This window comes from Macaca thibetana, chromosome 4, assembly GCF_024542745.1.
Source record: "Macaca thibetana thibetana isolate TM-01 chromosome 4, ASM2454274v1, whole genome shotgun sequence".
Classification (NCBI taxonomy): Eukaryota; Metazoa; Chordata; class Mammalia; order Primates; family Cercopithecidae; genus Macaca; species Macaca thibetana.
Window position 1 is genome coordinate 117,811,377 of NC_065581.1, and position 19,197 is coordinate 117,830,573.

Sequence of the window (19,197 nt, forward strand, 5' to 3'; positions counted from 1 at the left end):
AAGTAGATTATAAATCTAAAAGAGCCATTGAGGTTTGAATAATAATAAATTCAATTCTTTCCAAGAGAAGACCAATAGTACAGAGTAAATTTAAAAAGTCTGATTAAGAATAACTTACAAATAAATAAAAAAGAATATATTTATACAAACCTATTGAGAAGATATTTAAAAATTTTAAATCTTGTATGCAAATTTATGCAGATAAATTGGAAAAACTAAATGAATCTCTACTTTCACTAAAAATATAGTCTATAAAAACGAAAGGCAGTTAAAAAATAACCTTGGAAATTATTTTCTTAAATAGTAAAAAGAAAAAACAAGACTCTCCCCCAGAAACATCAGATTTAGAAAGTTTTAAGGACAAAGCTAATAAGTTTTTTTTTAAAGAAATGAATCCTGGACAATTTAAAAGACTCCAAAATAGAAAAACTAAAAAGCTCTCAAATTAATTTCAAGAATTCATTATAATTTCAGCTTGAGAACTGGAAAAGAATAATGTACGGGTGCACCCACAGAGAGGAAAAAACTCTCATAGAGATACAAAGTGATGATTATGATGCAGCAAACTGAGTAAAATTATATATTCTAAACATAGGAGTATATGAAATCATCATTGGCCAAATAGGTTTTATTGTAAGAATGCAAGAGTGATTCAAAATTAAAACTCAACTTATTAAACTCAAAGGAGTAAAATTTGATTATTTCTATAAACAACAACAAAAAATAACTAATAATGTTCCAAACTCATTCAATATTAAAATTTCTCATTTCATAAAGTCTAATTATTAGAAGCCACTAACAAAGATGATAAATGTCACAAGTGTTCCTACTTAAGAAAAGGAAATATATCATCATCACTTATTTAACCTTGGTTTGGAGGTCACAGCCAAGGCCACAAAAAGGAAAAAAGTTACGATTTAAGAAAGAAGAAATATCAATGGGCAAAATAGATAAGAACCCAGTTTTGCTTAAAATTGAAATGAAAAATGGAGAATAAAGGCATAAAAGCCAAAATATTTACAGTGTGTTTTGGCAAAAAAGCTAAAATACTAACTTTTTTTTTTTTCCTGGGTAGCATGATTATAAGGCATTTCTTGTTCCCTTCTTTGTAATTTTCTATTTTTCCAAATATTCTACATTGGTAATGTGTGACTTTTACAGAATCAAGTTGCTAACATAACTAAGTAATACACCTCAGAGTAGCACTGCTAACCATTATTTCCAAAATTATTTTATTTATTTAATAACTCATTGAGAATAGTATACTGAAAGTAATAACTTTAGTTTTTGTTAATTTTAGTATGTAGAATATTTTCTGAAAATAATGAATTAGGAATTTTAAAAAGTAAAAATATTCTTTCAAAATAATAAAAATCTGACTTCTTAATAAGAAGGCTCATGTAATAGGAAAGTAAATTTTCTCCAAGGTGAAAAGGCTTTAAAATAAGCCTATATTGATTTTCAGAGCCTAATTTGACATGCAAATGTTATACTTGTAATATTTTACTGTACTATCAAGTTTCACAATTTAAGTGGTTACTTGCTACTTTATTTTCATTTTTAAAGTGTCATGAACATATAAATATCCATTTATGAATCTAACTATCCTGTTCATAAAGGCACACTTACACTGGGAGCTCAAACCTTTCTCACTCTTCAAGAAGTTAAATGCTGGGATTATGGCTTGGCCTTTTCCAACAGAGCTCACCATAGTTTCTTCATTTTCTAGGACCTGCAGCTTGATAAATGCATCTGGCTTGGATGTGCGTACCTGTATTGTAGCAGGTTGTGGTGTTAGAACTTTAACTGAATATCTGTAAAGAAAAAAAAGTTAACATTATAAGCAAGTATGTTGGTCTTTCTCTCAAGTCAGTAAGTGAGATAGTTTGGATATATGTCCCTGCCCAAATCTCCTGTCAAATTGTGACCCTCACTGTTGGAGGCAGGGCCTGGTGAGAGGTAACTGGATCTTGCAGACAGGTTTCTCACGAATAGTTTAGCACCGTCTGCTTGGTGCCGTTCACATGACATGAGTGAGTTGTCATGAGATCTGGTTGTTTAAACATGTGTATCCCCCTCCCCCTTTCTCTCTCTCTTACTCCTGCTCTGGCCATGTGATGTGCCTGATCCCCCTTCCCCTTCTGCCATGATTGGAAGCTTCCTGAGGCCTTCCTAGAAGCTAAGCAGATGCCAGCTTTATGCTTCCTGCACAGCCTGCAGAACTGTGAGCCAATTAAACTTCTTTTCTTCAGAAATTACCCAGTCTCAGGTATTTCTTTATAGCAATGCAAGAACAGACCAATACAGTAAGGAAAACTGTCTAATTTTCTGATATGATAACCTAAAAGTAAAACTACTTTGTAAAGTTCACTAACATCCTGAAAATACTGGAGTTACAGACTTTGGCAAGGGATCCCAATATAGTACTGTAAAACAAAAGGAAATAGAACTTCTATTATCATCAAATCCTAGATTTAAAACATATAACTTTTTGTTTAGATGTAATAAGCAGTCACTTATAAAACTTGATAGCCCTACAGAGGATATAAACAGACACTTCTCAAAGAATGACGTACATGTGGCCAGAAAACACATAAAAGATAGCTCAACATCACTGATCATTAGAGAAATGTGAATCAAAACCACAATGAGATACCATCTCATGCCAGTCAGAATGATGATTATTAAAGTCAGGAAATGATAGATGCTGGTGAGGTTGTGGAGAAATGGAAACTCTTTTACACTGTTGGTGAGAATGTAAATTAGTTCAATCACTGTGGAAGACGGTGTGGTGATTCCTCAAAGATTTAGAACCAGAAATACCATTTGACCTAGCAATCCCATTACTGGGTATATACCCAGGTAAATATAAGTTATTCTATTATAAAGATACATGCATGTATATGTTCACTGCAGCACTATTCACAATAGCAAAGACATGGAATTAACCCAAATGCCATCAATGATAGATTGGATAAAAAAATGTGGTACATATGCACCATGAAATGCTATGCAGCCATACAAAGGAACAAGATCATGTCCTTTGCAGGGACATAGACGAAGCTGGAAGCCATTATCCTCAGCAAACTAATGCAGGAACAGAAAACCAAACACTGCGTATTTTCACTTATAAGTGGGAGCTGAACAATGAGAACACATGGAGAGAGGGAGGGGAACAACACTTACTAGGGCCTGTTGGGGGAGGTTAAGGGTGGGAGAGCATCAGGGAAAAGAGCTAATGCATGCTGAGCTTAATACCTAGGTGTTGTGTTGACAGGTGCAGCAAACCACCATGGCACATGTTTACCTATGTAACAAACCTGCACATCTTGCACAGGCACACCAGAACTTAATAAAAATAAATAAACAAATATAAAACTTGATAGCCCTAAAAGCCACCAAACCTCTTAACAGATCTGCAAACTACTGCCACGTCTACCCTCTCTATTACACAAAAAGCACTCCTGGCAGAAGCCTTTGGAGCTTCCCTGATAATAACATTTTCTGTGATTCACAAAAATACAGAGAAATTAAAATAGTAGCCACAGCCTCCACCTTCACCCCGCATCAATCGTTTGGAAACCTCTTGCAAAAAGACTGGAAACATGCAGTCTAATTCATTCTTTCCAACTCCCCTTTTAATGCAATTAAGGAGTTGGCTTTTTGTTCTCATTTTGGGTGATTCCTCACAAATGCTCAGGATTCAATCAACTTTTAATTTCTCTAGAAATTTGCTTTTCTGAGTATCATGTGTCTCATATATATGATGATACTAAAAGACGACACTTTTTTCTCTCTATATATATGAAAAAGGTCGCACAGGCTGGAGTGCAGCGGTGCAATCATGGCTCACTGCACCTCGAACTCCTGGGCTTAAATGATATTTCCGCCTCAGACTCCAATATAGCTGGGACTACAGGTATGCACCACCATGCTCAGCTAAATTTTTATTTTTTGTAGAGACAGGATCTCACTATGTTACCCAGGCTGTTCTTGAACTCCTGGTCTCAAGCAATCCTCCTTCCTCAGCCTTGTAAAGTACTGGGATTACGGGCATGAGCCACTACGCCTGGCCCCTCTCCTGTATCTTAAAAAGACCCCACTCTTTATTCCTCCTTGAAATTAGCTTGTGTATAAGTACAGTTCTCTCCTATCTTTAAGACAGATTAAAACAAAGCAAAAACACAAACCAACGCAACTTTCAGCCCACCTTGCAGTCCAGCCTCTACTGCATTGCCAACTTCCCAGCTCAGCACCTAAGGAGAGTTGTCTGCCTCCACTCTTCTCATCTTACCATCTTCCACGTGCTTACTCCATCACCAACACCGGTGCTATGGTTTGGCTCTGTGTCCCCACCCAAATCTCATGTTGAATTATGATAATCAGTGTTGGAGTAGCAGCCTGGTGGAAGGTGATTGGATCATGGGTACGGAAATCCCCCTTGCTGTCCTCATGATAGTGAGTGAGTTCTCATGAGATCTGGGTGTTTGAAAGTGTACAGCACTTTCTCTCTCTCTCTCTCTCTCTCTCTCTCTCTCTCTCTCTCTCTCTCTCTCTCTCTCTCTCTCTCTCTCCCCATCCTGCTTTGCCATGTGAAGATCGTTCCTGCTTCCTTTTTGTCTTCTGCCATGATTGTAAGATTCCTGAGGCTTCCCCAGCCATGCCTCCTGTACATACTGTAGAACTGTGAATAGGCCGGGCGCGGTGGCTCAAGCCTGTAATCCCAGCACTTTGGGAGGCCGAGACGGGCGGATCACGAGGTCAGGAGATGGAGACCATCCTGGCTAACACGGTGAAACCCCGTCTCTACTAACAAATACAAAAAAAAAAAACTAGCCGGGCGAGGTGGCGGGCGCCTGTAGTCCCGGCTACTCGGGAGGCTGAGGCAGGAGAATGGCGGGAACCCGGGAGGCGGAGCTTGCAGTGAGCTGAGATCCGGCCACAGCACTCCAGCCTGGCTGACAGAGCGAGACTCCGTCTCAAAAAAAAAAAAAAAAAAAAAAAAAAAAAAAAAAAAAAAAAGAACTGTGAATCAATTAAACCTCTTTTCTCCGTAAATTACCGAGTCTCAGGTATGTCTTTATAGCAGTGTGAGAATGGACTAACACACCAGGTGCTAAACCTACTCTTGCCAAGGTTTCAAGGAGTTTGTCACCATCCTATAGAAACTTTGGTTCTCTTCTTCTTTTACCTCTCAGGGGAACTTGACAGTGTTCTCTGGACCCGGATTTCCTCCTCCTTTAAAAACTCTTCTCCTACAAGCACAGCAGCTTTTATACTTTCCCTCCTATTTGGGGGCTGCTTTGCTTCCATTGACAGACATTCCCACAAACATCAGAGAGTCTTCATGTTCTGTCCTGGGTCTGATTCTCATTTTACAAACTTTCCTGGGCACTTTCAGGAACAGTAACAGAATCATGACTCCCAAATCAATGTCTACGGTGGAACTACCTATGCAGTATCACTTGGCTATTTCACTAGACCACCACATTTAAAAACTAAAAAGGAATCAGTTGTCTTCCTATGGCCCACCTTGCAAATGAGCTTCTCCCCTCTAAGTAAATGACATCATCCACACATTTCCCAAGTCAAACTCTAGAACTCCAGCAAGGCTGTCAATTTTACCTCAATATCTGAAAATCCATTTTCTTCTCTCCAGATTCCCTGTCACTGCCTGTAATGGGTTGAATTGTGTCCCCTCCTACCACCAAAGATCTGTTGGAGTTCTAACCCCCAGTGCTTCACAATGTCACCTAGTTGGAGATAGGGTCTTTTGCAGAGAATCAAGTTAAAATTAAGTCATTAGAGTGGGTTCTACTCCAGTATGATTGGTGTCCTCATTAAAAAAGGGGAAATTTAGGACTGAGCACTGTGGCTCATGCCTGTAAACCCAGCACTTTTGGGAGACCAAGGCAGGAGGATTGCTTGAGGCCAAGAGTTTGAGACCAGCCTGGTCAACATAGCAAGACTCTGTCTCTACAAAAAATTTAAAAAATAATTAACTGGGCATGGTGGCATATGCCCATAGTACCAGCTATGGTGAGGTGAGAGGATTGCCTGAGGCAGGAGTTAGAGTTTTCAGTGAGCCATGATTGTACCACTGAACTCCAGCTGGGCAACAAAGCAAGATTGTCTGTAAAAAAAGAGGGAAATTTGGAAACAGAGGCATACAGGGGAAAACACCACGTGAAGGTGATGGCAGAGATAGATGTGGTGCTTCTAAAAGCTAAGGATAACCAAAGATTACCAGCAAACCACAAGAAGCCAGGAGAAAGTCATGAAACAGGTTGTCTCCCACAGCCTCAGTTGTAACCAATCCTGCTGACAATTTGATCTCACATTTCTGTTAATAGTTGCCACAGTTCTGCAACAATGCATGTCTATTGCTGAAGCCACCCACCCAGCGTGTGGACTTTTGTTACGGCAGAGTCCTCGCAGGTCAATATGCTGCCCTACTTCAGACTGCCATAATCTCACTCCTGGGTTATTGCAAAGCTTTTACCTGGTTTCCCCCTCTCCGGTTATGCTCCCCTTTCATTCATTCAACACACTGCTGCCTTGAGTGAAGTTTTTTTTTTTTTTTTTCATATTCCATGTCTTTTATGATTAAATATAATTTAAAAATAATAAAGTTCTAACATCTTTTCTGTTATATAATTAACGGGCTGGGAGACGTTGCTCACATCTGTAATTCCAGGACTTTGGGAGGCCGAGGCAGGTAGATCACTTGAGGCCAGGAATTTGAGACTAGCCTGGACAACATGGTAAGACCCAATCTCTACAAAAAATACAAAAATTAATAAGGCTTGGTGGAATGCACCTGTAATCCCAGCTACTTGGGAGGCTGAGGCATGAGAATAACTTGAACCTGGGAGGCAGAAGTTGCAATGAGCCAAGATCATGCCGCTGTACTATGGCCTGGGTGACAGAGTAAGACTGTCTCAAAAAAACTATATATATATATATATATATATATATAATGTACTTTTTAAAATTCATGCTATGCAGACATAATTTTTAACACAAATCTGATAATGTAATCTTTCTTAAAATCCTTTAAAGAGTCCCCTTGTTCCTAATGTAAAAATCCATACTTCTTGTCCAGTGAGGCTCTTCTCAGAAAGCCTTTGCTAACATTCTGGTCTTACTTCTTACTATAGCATGCTGAAACCCAACTCTGCAAACAAAAAACAATGTCTTGAGTTTCCAGAAAAGGCTGTATATTTATGAACTTTCACTTGTGCTACCTAAGCAGGTCCCTGTTCACCTTCCTCACCACTCAGCTTGATGACTTTAAGCCAGCTTCTGGGACTCATTTAGGTAGTAGGTTAAATGTCACTTTTTAGTCTATTAGTGGCCCTGCCATGTGATATGATGGTTTCCTATCATAGTAGTTCAAATATTTTATCACAATTGCTTTTTTTAGTTATTGGTATGTTTCTTTCCTTCTTGAGAATGCACATATTTTCCAAATTTTCTGTGCAGAGAAGTGTATATTAAAATGAGAAGATAAGTATTCCAACAACATGTTGAATAACAACACGTTGTTAATGGAGGCCAATTATGTATCAGACACTGTGTTAGGTCTTATATTGAAAATAAATGATTCTTGCCTTCAATCAATGTTGATTCTCATAGTGGCCAATGTGAAGTTAACTAGATAGAATTTGATATGTCACAGTCTCAGAGAGAACAAAGGACTATAGGAACATGACCAGAGCTAACTAATTATATTTGAAGGTTTAAGCACAAAGAATTTTACTACTGAAAATTATCATTAAAGGTGATGAATTTTTTTTTTAAGTGGAGAGGTGGTGACAGGACACATGAGACAAGAGGAAAGGCTTGAGCAAAATAAAATTTCTGGGCATATATACCAAGAGGTGGTCATTAGTTCTGTCAGGAGAGTGCACTGTGTTAGGCATCTGTTCAAGAATGCTAAAAACATGCTATGTGCTTCGGAGTTGATCTGTAGCCAATGGAACGTTATCAAAGGTTTTAAAGCAGGCAAATCACATGTTTAAATATATGTGGTTGAAAGGCAATTACTGTGGTAGTAAAGGATGAGTATGTGAATGGATATGGAGAGAGAGAAAAAACTGATTAAATGCAGAAAAGGGAATAAAATAGAGTCATGGATTCCAGAAACAAAACAATTCTATAGACCGAAGGTAATAAGGGCTGAAAGTAGTGCAGGGACATTGAAGACTGATTAACGAAAGACAGTGGAATCTATGATTAGGCTATTTAAGGAGAACACTGCACATAGGTGAGCATGAAAAGAAGACTGAGTTGGTTGATAAAGAAACCCCCACAAAATACTAGCCAGAGATGGAGCAGAAGAGGAAGAAAGCAGTAAGAGGAAGCCATGTCATGAAGAATCTTTAATCAAAGTCAAGTAGAATGAAGACTAAGGAAATCTCATTACTATTATATGTAGTCATACAGGCTTAATCTTACATAACGCCCACATAATCACATTACACTCAATTAATTGTTTCCAAAAAGAATATAAAATTTGAAGTTCAAAACCGACTCAGGATTTTACTGCAGAATTTATTTTTATCCTAAAATATTAATATTTTTTTAGAAATGCCTTTCCCCTTCTGTCATATACTTGTACCTGAATAAAATTTTCTTATCATTGGGTATGTAGTAATCTCGGATTTCCTTTATAGCAAAGGTATTGCATGGAGAGTCTCGAGACAGGCATGGCAGTGGAGCAGAAGAACCAATGAGACGCAGTTTCCATCGTGAGGCTGTTACGTACGTGTCACCTGTAAATGCTTCTGCCACAAAAGTATATCCCTTCTATAAGAAAGATAAATTACACAGAAATGAATTACGTTATTATTCTCTCAAATGTACAATATCTAATAGTACTAAATGTCTTATTATTATGATATTATCTATAGGTCCCAAGATCTCTTAATAAATATAGAATCACTAGGATTATGTTTGGAATTTCTCCTAGAAAGCACTATCCTACAAAGTTTTCAGGAAAACAATAAACTGATATTTTCCTTTGTGTGGTTCCTTAACTATAAAATAAAGTGCTTAACCACAATAGATGATTACTATGTCCTCTTCTAATGCCTCCCACAGCAAATTCTTATCATTGCACCATCCCAGAGTAGCCCAAAAGCTTCTTACTTGATTTTCCTGTCTCCCAGATCCATCTTTCTGGAATACTGAAGTAAGAAAGGCAGAAGAGTTCAAATAAATGTATTCTGTTTATATGACAGGTAAAACTATAAAATTAATAGCTGATTTGCTTCCACAGAACCCTGATGTGTGATTGAGGATGAGTTCTTTAGATAGCAGAAAAGGGGAAGCTCAAGAGCCTGGGAATGGCTTACTTTATGATGGGGAAGAGCTTGGTTTAACATAATTGTCAGTGAATCAAAAGCATGATATCATAACAGATGTAAATGTTCAAAGTAAATTCTGAGATTATAATTCCAGATGCCCCTAATAAAGAATAAAAAGATAGATTTGTCTTCCAGCTGTACTCTATCCACAGATAGCTCTCTGGTAGGTTTAGATTCCAGAAGTAAAAATTATATCTATCTATCTATCTATCTATCTATCTATCTATCTATCTATCTGTCTGTCTATCTATCTATCTATCTATCTATCTATCTATCTATCTATCTATACCCATATATAAGCCAGAATGAATTTTTAAAAAGTTTCATATGCATCTAGAAATATTAGCTGGAATTCCAATCCCCATAATGAGATGAGAATTGCAACACCAATAAGGACTTTATGACATTATGTTTGGGGCAAGTAAAAAAAAAGTATAATAAAGCATTTTTACTTGCAAAGTGTAATGCACATATGTGTTGATATTTTTATCATTATTTGAGTTTATTGTACTAATGAATTAAAGAGGCAAAGCCAAATTATTTTGTTTTTGCTTCCACTCAGAATAATTACAAAGGAAAAAGTTATTAAATGGTGGGATAGATATTGGTAAGTGAAAATCCAAAGCTAAATCAGTGATAGGATTACAAGACAGAACTTGGCTATGCTAAATGGATTCAGTAGTAAAAGAGTTATATAATTGAGTACTGAGTATTGAGGGATCCTATAGACTAGTATTCTGAATTACAGTGTATGGTCTTGAGTATTTATGAAAAAAACTAAAGTAAACAATTCTGATTTTTCAAACTTAAGAAGAATATATACTCTGCAAACCACAGACTAGTAAGTTTAATAATAGTGCTTATCAAAGTTCTGCTGTAGCTCATTTAAAAAGGATGTCTCACGTGAACCTCAAAGATAAAACCTATTCTTAAAAGCAACATGAGTTTATTGGGAACGAAAACTTATTTACTTTTTTCATAAGATTAGAAGACACAACATCAGGCAAAGGTTGCAGACATGGGGTTTATGAATTTCATGCAGGCATATGTCAAGGCCTCTGGTGAATTTCATATGAGCCAGGATGCCTCTTGAGGAGCCTGCTGGGCAGAATTAGCCACAAAATTTCCATCTAAGATTGCTAGTTATATAACTGCTCAATAGCGTTTTAGACATTATCTAATCAGCCAAAGATGTTCTCTCTTGAGGTGTCTCCTGAGTCCACCATATCAATATGCCTTGTAGGTACCAAAAGACAGACACAATCACAGGGTACAAAACAATGGAGCAATGATCCTCTTTACATTTTGTGGGTCAGAATTACTTTCAGAGGCAGCATTCAGTTCTGGGAACCACATTTTAGCAGAGACAAAGGTTGTTTGGATAAATGTTCAAAGATCAAGAATTATGAAGGGAAGAAAACTGCAGCACAAAAGGGACCACTTTTCACACAGCTTGATATTCTCCTCCACAATTTCTCCACTTTTAACTTTTTTTCTTTTTGGAGATGGAGTTTCGCTCTTGTCACCCAGGCTGGAGAGCAGTGGCATGATCACGGCTCACTGCAACCTCTGTCTTCTGGGTTCAAGTGATTCTCCTGCCTCAGCCTCCCTAGTAGCTAGGACTACAGGCACACGCCACCACACTTGGCTAATTTTTGTATTATTAGTAGAGATGGGGGTTTTGCCATGTTTTCCAGGCTGGTCTCGAACTCCTGATCTCAGGTGATCCACCCGCTTTGGTCTACCAAAGTGCTGGGATTATGGGCATGAGCCACTGTGCCCAGCCTTAACTTTCTTTCTAAACAGAGCTGGCTAGAGTGAGAGGGTAGAAGAGATAAAATATGAGATAGGAAGATGTTTGCTGCAACCTCAATTTACCACTTAAAAATAAGAATTAAGTGGAGCTAGAATGTTCTTCTGATCGTTGACTCAAAATGTATCACTTAGAACTTCTGAAAAATTCAAGCTTAATCAAGAAAGGGAGGTCTACAGTGGAGTTTCTAAGACAAAAACCAAACCCAACCCAACCCAAAGAAGTATGCTAGATGTAAATAACAATCAGATTCGTACTTGGCTCAACCAAATATTCTTTAAAGATCTCTTTCAAAATGAAGTATTCAAGACTAGCATTAGTCTATTTATCGAGTAATACAGAATTCATAGATAGAATTTGATGACATCTATAACCTTGATAGAGTCTCCCTTTAAATTAAATCATCTTCTTTCTCTTAATCTTTGTGACTTTTGAATTCTAATCACAAATTAAATAAATTGTTTCTATTCAAAAGGAAGTCTAGCTCAAACTTCAAAAACATTCAAAAAATAATCCACTGGTGCTTGGACAAATTTGTTCGTGAAGAACTAGCTCTATAGTTTGGTTTAACCCAAGGCGTTCTGCTGCAGAAAGGTCAGGTTTAGAGGAGGGGTGTCCAATCTTTTGGCTTCCCTGGGCCACAGTGGAAGAATTGTTTTGGGCCATGCACAAAATACACTAACACTAACGATAGCTGAGGAGCTTAAAGAAAAAGAATCACAAAAATATCTCACAGTGTTTTAAGAAAGTTTACGAATTTGTGTTGGGATATATTTAAAGTCATCCTGGGCAACATGCAGCCTATGGGCCGTGGGTTAGACGAGCTTGGTTTAGAGATATCATTTGTTAGGACATGGGGAAGAATAAATATAGTATAAAAGGAAATCGTGTGGGTCAAATAAAATTTGTAAATACATGTTTGATGTACAGAAATTGAATTTTATTAACAAAATATTCTGTTTTTAAGTGATATGTAAATGTCCTTTCAAGGTAATTGACAAGAATAATAAGTAAAAATAATATATTGATGCATTGACTTTAATCAAGTGAGTTTTTAAAAATTATGTTCAGGTGTATAATTCCAAACATAGATAACTGTATACAAAAATATTGATGTTTATCAGATTTGCTTATAAAATGTAAATGTTAAACTTGCCAAATTTAATACAAAATAAAAGTAATTGAAGCCCAAGTTACAATTTGATAATGTCTTCAAATTTAATAAAATCTGATTGCAATGTAAAAAAATCTATCTTATTAAAAATTATAGAAAAACATGCTAAGGTTTTAATGAAACACATACAACTTTTAAATTATAATAAAATTATTAAAAAATTTTCAAAACCGCAGATTATATATGTATATAATATATACATATACACACACATATGTATCAATGGGGTTAAGTAGTTTCATCAAAAATTTAATTGCCCTTATTTTTAAAATGTTTCCTAAAATCTCTAAGACAGCATGAAAGAGCTATTAGGATTTGTATGGAGTTAATACATTTTTAAATTTATCCTTCTTTTAAACGAAAGCAGTATTCATGAGATAAGTATGTTCTAATTTACACAAAATAATGTATAGAATCATAGGCTGAAATGAATCTCAGAAGTCAAGTACAGACATAACTCAAAAATAAAAATGAAGAGGTTCAAAAACATAAAGCTACAGAATGGAAGACAGAGCTAAAACAGTCCTCTTCATATCCAGCTAGGTATACATTATTATTTGTTGTGATTCTCTCTTAGAGGAAATGATTGAAAAGACAAATATGAGATTTATTTTATTTATTTATTTTTTTGGGGGGGAGAGTGTGTGATTTTTTTTTTTCATTATTATACTTTAAGTTCTAGGGTACATGTGCACAACGCGCAGGTTTGTTACATGTGTATACATGTGCCATGTTGGTGTGCTGCACCCATCAACTCATCATCTACATTAGGTATATCTCCTAATGCTATCCCTCCCCCCTGTCCCCACCCCATGACAGGCCCTGGTGTGTGATGTTCCCCTTCCTGTGTCCAAGTGTTCTCATTGTTCAATTCCCACCTATGAGTGAGAACATGCAGTGTTTGGTTTTCTGTTCTTGTGATAGTTTGCTGAGAATGATGGTTTCCAGCTGCATCCATGTCCCTACAAAGGACATGAACTCATCCTTTTTCATGGCTGCATAGTATTCCATGGTGTATATGTGTCACATTTTCTTAATCCAGTCTGTCATTGATGGACATTGGGTTGGTTCCAAGTCTTTGCTATTGTGAATAGGGCCGCAATAAACATACGTGTGCATGTGTCTTTATAGCAGCATGGTTTATAATCCTTTGGGTATATACCCAGTAACGGGATGGCTGGGTCAAATGGTATTTCTAGTTCTAGATCCTTGAGGATTCGCCACACTGTCTTCCACAATGGTTGAACTAGTTTACAGTCCCACCGACAGTGTAAAAGTGTTCCTATTTCTCCACATCCTCTCCAGCACCTGTTGTTTCCTGACTTTTTAATAATAAGAGCTATTTCTGACAAACTCATAGCCAATATCATACTGAATGGGCAAAAACTGTAAACATTCCCTTTGAAAACTGGCACAAGACAGGGATGCCCTCTCTCACCACTCTTATTCAACATAGAGTTGGAAGTTCTGGCCAGGGCAATCAGGCAGGAGAAATAAAGGGTATTCAATTAGGAAAAGAGGAAGTCCAATTGTCCCTGTTTGCAGATGACATGATTGTATATTTAGAAAACCCCATCGTCTCAGCCCAAAATCTCCTTAAGCTGATAAGTAACTTCAGCAAAGTCTCAGGATACAAAATCAATGTGCAAAAATCACAAGCATTCTTATATACCAATAACAGACAAACAGAGAGCCAAATCATGAGTGAACTCCCATTCACAATACCTTCAAAGAGAATAAAATACCAAGGAATCCAACTTACAAGGGATGTAAAGGACCTCTTCAAGGAGAACTACAAACCACTGCTCAATGAAATAAAAGAGGACACAAACAAATGGAAGAACATTCCATGCTCATGGATAGGAAGAATCAATATTGTGAAAATGGCCATATTGCCCAAGGTAATTTATAGATTCAGTGCCATCCCTATTAAGCTACCAATGAGTTTCTTCACAGAATTGGAAAAAACTACTTTAAAGTTCATATGAAACCAAAACAGAGCCCACATTGCCAAGACAATCCTAAGCCAAAAGAACAAAGCTGGAGGCATCACGCTACCTGACTTCAAACTATACTACAAGGCTACAGTAACCAAAACAGCATGGTACTGGTACCAAAACAGAGATATAGACCAATGGAACAGAACAGAGTCCTCAGAAATAATACCACACATCTACAACCATCTGATCTTTGACAAACCTGACAAAAACAATAAACGGGGAAAGGATTCCCTTTTTAATAAATGGTACTGGGAAAACTGACTAGCCACATGTAGAAAGCTGAAACTGGATCCCTTCCTTACTCCTTATACAAAAATTAATTCAAGATGGATTAGAGACTTAAATGTCAGACCTAAAACCATAAAAACCCTAGAAGAAAACCTAGGCAATACCATTCAGGACATAGGCATGGGCAAGGACTTCATGTCTAAAACATCAAAAGCAAAGACAACAAAAGCCAAAATTGACAAACGGGATCTAATTAAACTAAGGGCTTCTGCACAGCAAAGAAACTACCATCAGAGTGAACACCCAACCAACAGAATGGGAGAATATTTTTGCAATCTACTCATCTGGCAAAGGGCTAATATCTAGAACCTACAAAGAGCTCAAACAAATTTCCAAGAAAAAAACAACCCCATCAAAAAGTGGGCAAAGGATATGAACAGATGCTTCTCAAAAGAAGATATTTATGCAGCCAACAGACACATGAAAAAGTGTTCATCATCACTAGCCATCAGAGAAATGCAAATCAAAACCACAATGGGATACCATCTCACACTAGTTAGAATGGCAAATATGAAATTTAAATGAACAGAGAAGCAATGTGGTTTGAATGAAGGTCACAGATCAGGGTCTATCATTCAGCCACAGAAAGGTCCCCAAGTACCTCTGGCTGGTGAAGGAATTTATGTAGCCCTCAAAATGAGGTGGTGATGGTTGGTGGCTATGTGACCACAATTTTCTGAGATATACAGGAGTAGAATAAAAACCCAGTGGGAAACAAAGACAATCATCTGATTTTGTTTTGGGATAAGGCTAAAGGAGCTCTTTAGATTCATTTCTATTTTAAGCATTTATATGCTTCTTAAATTTCAATAATTAGAATTTCCAGTGCTTTCTTTTTGCCATGTTTTCTTTGGGGAGAAGAAGAAAGAGGATTGAGAGGTGAAGAATGCTTTAGTATTTACATTAAATGCCTCCTACTGTTAAATATATGGGACTTCTATAGTGAAAGATCAGGGCCTTATTTGCCTGTTAAGTAGATTAAAAACAACTCTGCCCTCCCTTCAGGACCCTCTACAAGCTGATGACTTTTCACTGCCATTCTATCATATGTGGAGAATACAGTTTATACCTACCTTATTCTTGGTATAAAGATAAGGCACCACTTTTTGGAACACCTTGGGCACTTGCTCCATCGTGTCATTATTAACAACGTGTAGGATACAGATTGGAAGTGTAGTATATACTTTGGGAACCAAAATCATATCTTGAGGAACCAAAAATGTTTCTCTGTAATTACAAAAGCATGAACTTTCCCTTGACATGAATCTTAAAGGCAGTTTGAAATTTGCATCAATGCCAAGAAATTTTTTTTAAAACTCCAAAGTTCCAAATAACTAAAAGGCACGCATATTATTTTCTTTTAAAAATTACTATTCATATGCTATTTTGTCAAGTAAATGCAAACTTTATTAAAAAATTCAATTTTATAAGTAATTTGTGACTTTTACCAGATATGCTATTGCTTAGAAATTGAAGGATCTTTTTCTATTCTAAAAGCATATTAATTTGTTATATTATTTTTATCACAAACCTAAAAGTTTCTAATAATTAGTAAACATTCTTCATATTTTGATGAATAGATAAAAATTTTATATAATATCTCATTTAAAATGCGAAGTGTGGAAGAATTTTAACTAACTTATGAAAGCAACCCAGAAGCTAATACCTTTACCACTATCATAAATAAATATTCATAAATATAGATACTGCAAGTCATTTAGAGACATATTTGTCATTCTATAATAACCTTACCTGAATACTATAAACCAAGAATTTGGTGGCTGCTCTTGATAAGTCACAGTATAATCCGCCAAAGCAATCTTAGTTTCTTCATCTTGATAGCACGGATAAGATTCCAAAGACTTGCACTTGCTTTTAAACATTAGTCTAGAAATATAAAAATAAATTAAGTATCAATGGCAAAAGCCACTTTAAAGATAAACTCTATTTACAAAATGAAATAAAAATAGTGTAAGATATTGCAAGTCATTGTTTGCTAGATTGAGATCTTGATCAAAGGGGTTCTGTGTAGTCCCTGATACATGGTGCCAAAGGATGGGGACCCATTTTAGGTCACTCACAAAAGATATCTGTCAAAGGTGCCCAAGGTTGTCTGAGGCTCTTAAAGGAGAACATGATCCATGATTGAGGGAGTAAAGTTTATAGCTGGGAAACCAGAACCAAAGTTGAAGCTATAAGGATAGAAAAACTAGAAGCAAGCAAACCAGCAACAAAACTGGGTGAGAGTCACTGAAGGGCCTGGAATTAAAGTAGAGAATGGAGACTGAAATGGAGTTTAAAGTGAGAAATATGTTTGGAAAAATAGATTTAAAAAATCTGAGGCCATGCACAAGTGGAGAGTGCTGGCTTTCCTCCTGCATGATTTTTGAGGGTATAAGGGAGTAGAGCATTCACTGCTAAACTAATTATGGAGCTGAGGTTTCTCCACGTTTTCCCCCTAGAAGACTGTGACATATTCCAGAACATAATGGGAATGATGATGTGACGGATTTTCCGGGTCTTATCCTTCCCATTCTGCCAGAAACCGGATGTGCCCTTAGTAGCACTGAGAATATAAGGCCCTATATACAATGTCTCAGGTATTAGCTGGGATGGAAGTCTTATAGCCATAGCAAATGGTTCTCTTTTAGAGGTCTAGACAGAGCCAGAGGTGTTCTTGTCTTTCAGAAGGCAGAAGTTTTCATTGATTGTCAGTGGAAAGCAAAGACATGGTGGTCCTCATGGAAGACAAAAGTCACATACTCCATTTCATCACTGGTTTTTGTTAGGTTTTTGTTGATCATAGGCTTTTGGTAGGAGGAAACTAACAGGATTATACTTGGAAGGGGTTTAAAAGACCTTTTAAAATGGTGACAATGACAAATAATAGGGTAACCATATATCTGGTTTGCCTGGGATATCTGTGGTTTATACTTACAGTACTGGACTAATTATTAACAGTTCTCCATCTTTTCTTGTTAATGTCCTAGTTTGGATGATCAGTGGTATGATAATTCTAACTAGGAGCTATAAAGTGCAGATCTGTCAATGCAGGACACTCTTGTAAATCACACAGGGCTGGCCTAATCTATACAAGGATGTTGGCTCAACCAACATGGGAATTAAGCCGGTCGCAGTGGGAATTGACTGGAACGGGACCTGCACCATTCTAAAATGAGGGTGATTTCTGGTCTTCCCAGATGTCACTGCTCCTGTTAAACATTCTACCCTTTTAATGAATGTAAGGCTTTCAAAATCCTGATGAACTATATAGAATATTTTGAATGACCTAGGGTGAAGTACCTGACTGAGTTGGAAGAGTTAGTCTTAATTAAGAATTAGTTTCAATTTAGTCAGATTTTTATCTGATACGATGCCCTCATAGGGGAGTTTGTTTTTTAGACATCATTTGCAAGAAAATTGGGTGCAAGATCTGACCCACGTATTTTCTTATGATAGGCCTCAGAATGCAGAAATAACTTGTACAAGAGGGTCTGTTCTCTCTGTGTGCGTACACACAATTGGATTGGATTGTTAAGATGAAATGGGATTCGGCCTCGCATGGTGGCTCACGCCTGTAATCCCAGCACTTTGGGAGGCTGAGGCGGGTGGATCACGAGGTCAGGAGATCAAGACCATCCTGACTAACACGGTGAAACCATGTCTCTATTAAAAATACAAAAAATTAGCCGGGCCTGGTGGCAGGAGCCTGTAGTCCCAGCTACTCGGGAGGCTGAGGCAGGAGAATGGTGTGAACCCGGGAGGCGGAGCTCTCATTGAGCCCAGATTGTGCCACTGCACTCCAGCCTGGGCGACAGAGCGAGACTCCGTCTAAAAAAAAAAAAAAAAGATGAAATGGGATTCAAATGGGATTCAATCTTAAGACTAAATCATAAATTGGTAAACTTAATCTTCCCCGTTGACTTGGGGAAAGTTCTTCCCCTTCAGAGTTGCAAATGAAAGGCTAGGCTTCAGAACCTCAAACTTCCACATGTAGTAGTAATGACAATACCAATGTTCACAATGGCTACTTTTCTGTAATGATTCAATCTGTGGCATTGTGCTAAGTCTACCTGTCTACTTTAATTTATTTTTACAGATTTATGAGGGAATAGTATTAGACAGTAGATATTATTATCCCTATGCTACATATAAAAATTAAGTTTAGAGAGGATAAGAATCTTATCTTAGATAACAATAATTAATACAGCTGGGGTTAGCTTCAGGTCTTGTGTCAAATTTTGTGCTCTTAACCATAGAATTAATGCCTGCTAGGATAAGGTAGCTTTGGATGCCACTGGCATTTGAGTTTAAATAACAGACTTTTTGGTTTTATCTGTCCAAGAAATGCATATGTAGAACTCAAAGCACTGAAAGAGCATGGCTTCTGTATCATATCAGAACTCAAAGCATTGAAAGAGCATGGCCTCTGTAAGCTGAGATTCCGTGAAATGGTCTTGACTGTAGTGGAAAGATCACATGGAGAAGAACAACAACCTCCTGAAGGTATTATGCTAGTGTTTCAAATACACCTCTCTGTTGTACTGATCC

General features: G+C 37.1%; 1 protein-coding gene across 3 annotated transcripts in view; it reads right to left on the reverse strand.

Moving 5' to 3' along the window:
• Positions 1 to 19,197, reverse strand: part of ADGB (androglobin) — a 235,959-nt gene that overhangs the window by 63,599 nt on the left and 153,163 nt on the right. For all 3 annotated transcript variants that reach the window (XM_050787327.1, XM_050787328.1, XM_050787329.1), the window contains 4 exons: positions 16,399 to 16,533; positions 15,720 to 15,873; positions 8,624 to 8,811; positions 1,630 to 1,814 (listed from right to left, as the gene is read on the reverse strand). In XM_050787327.1, coding sequence (XP_050643284.1) covers positions 1,630 to 1,814; positions 8,624 to 8,811; positions 15,720 to 15,873; positions 16,399 to 16,533 — 662 coding nt within the window. The remainder of the gene's footprint in view (positions 1 to 1,629; positions 1,815 to 8,623; positions 8,812 to 15,719; positions 15,874 to 16,398; positions 16,534 to 19,197) is intronic.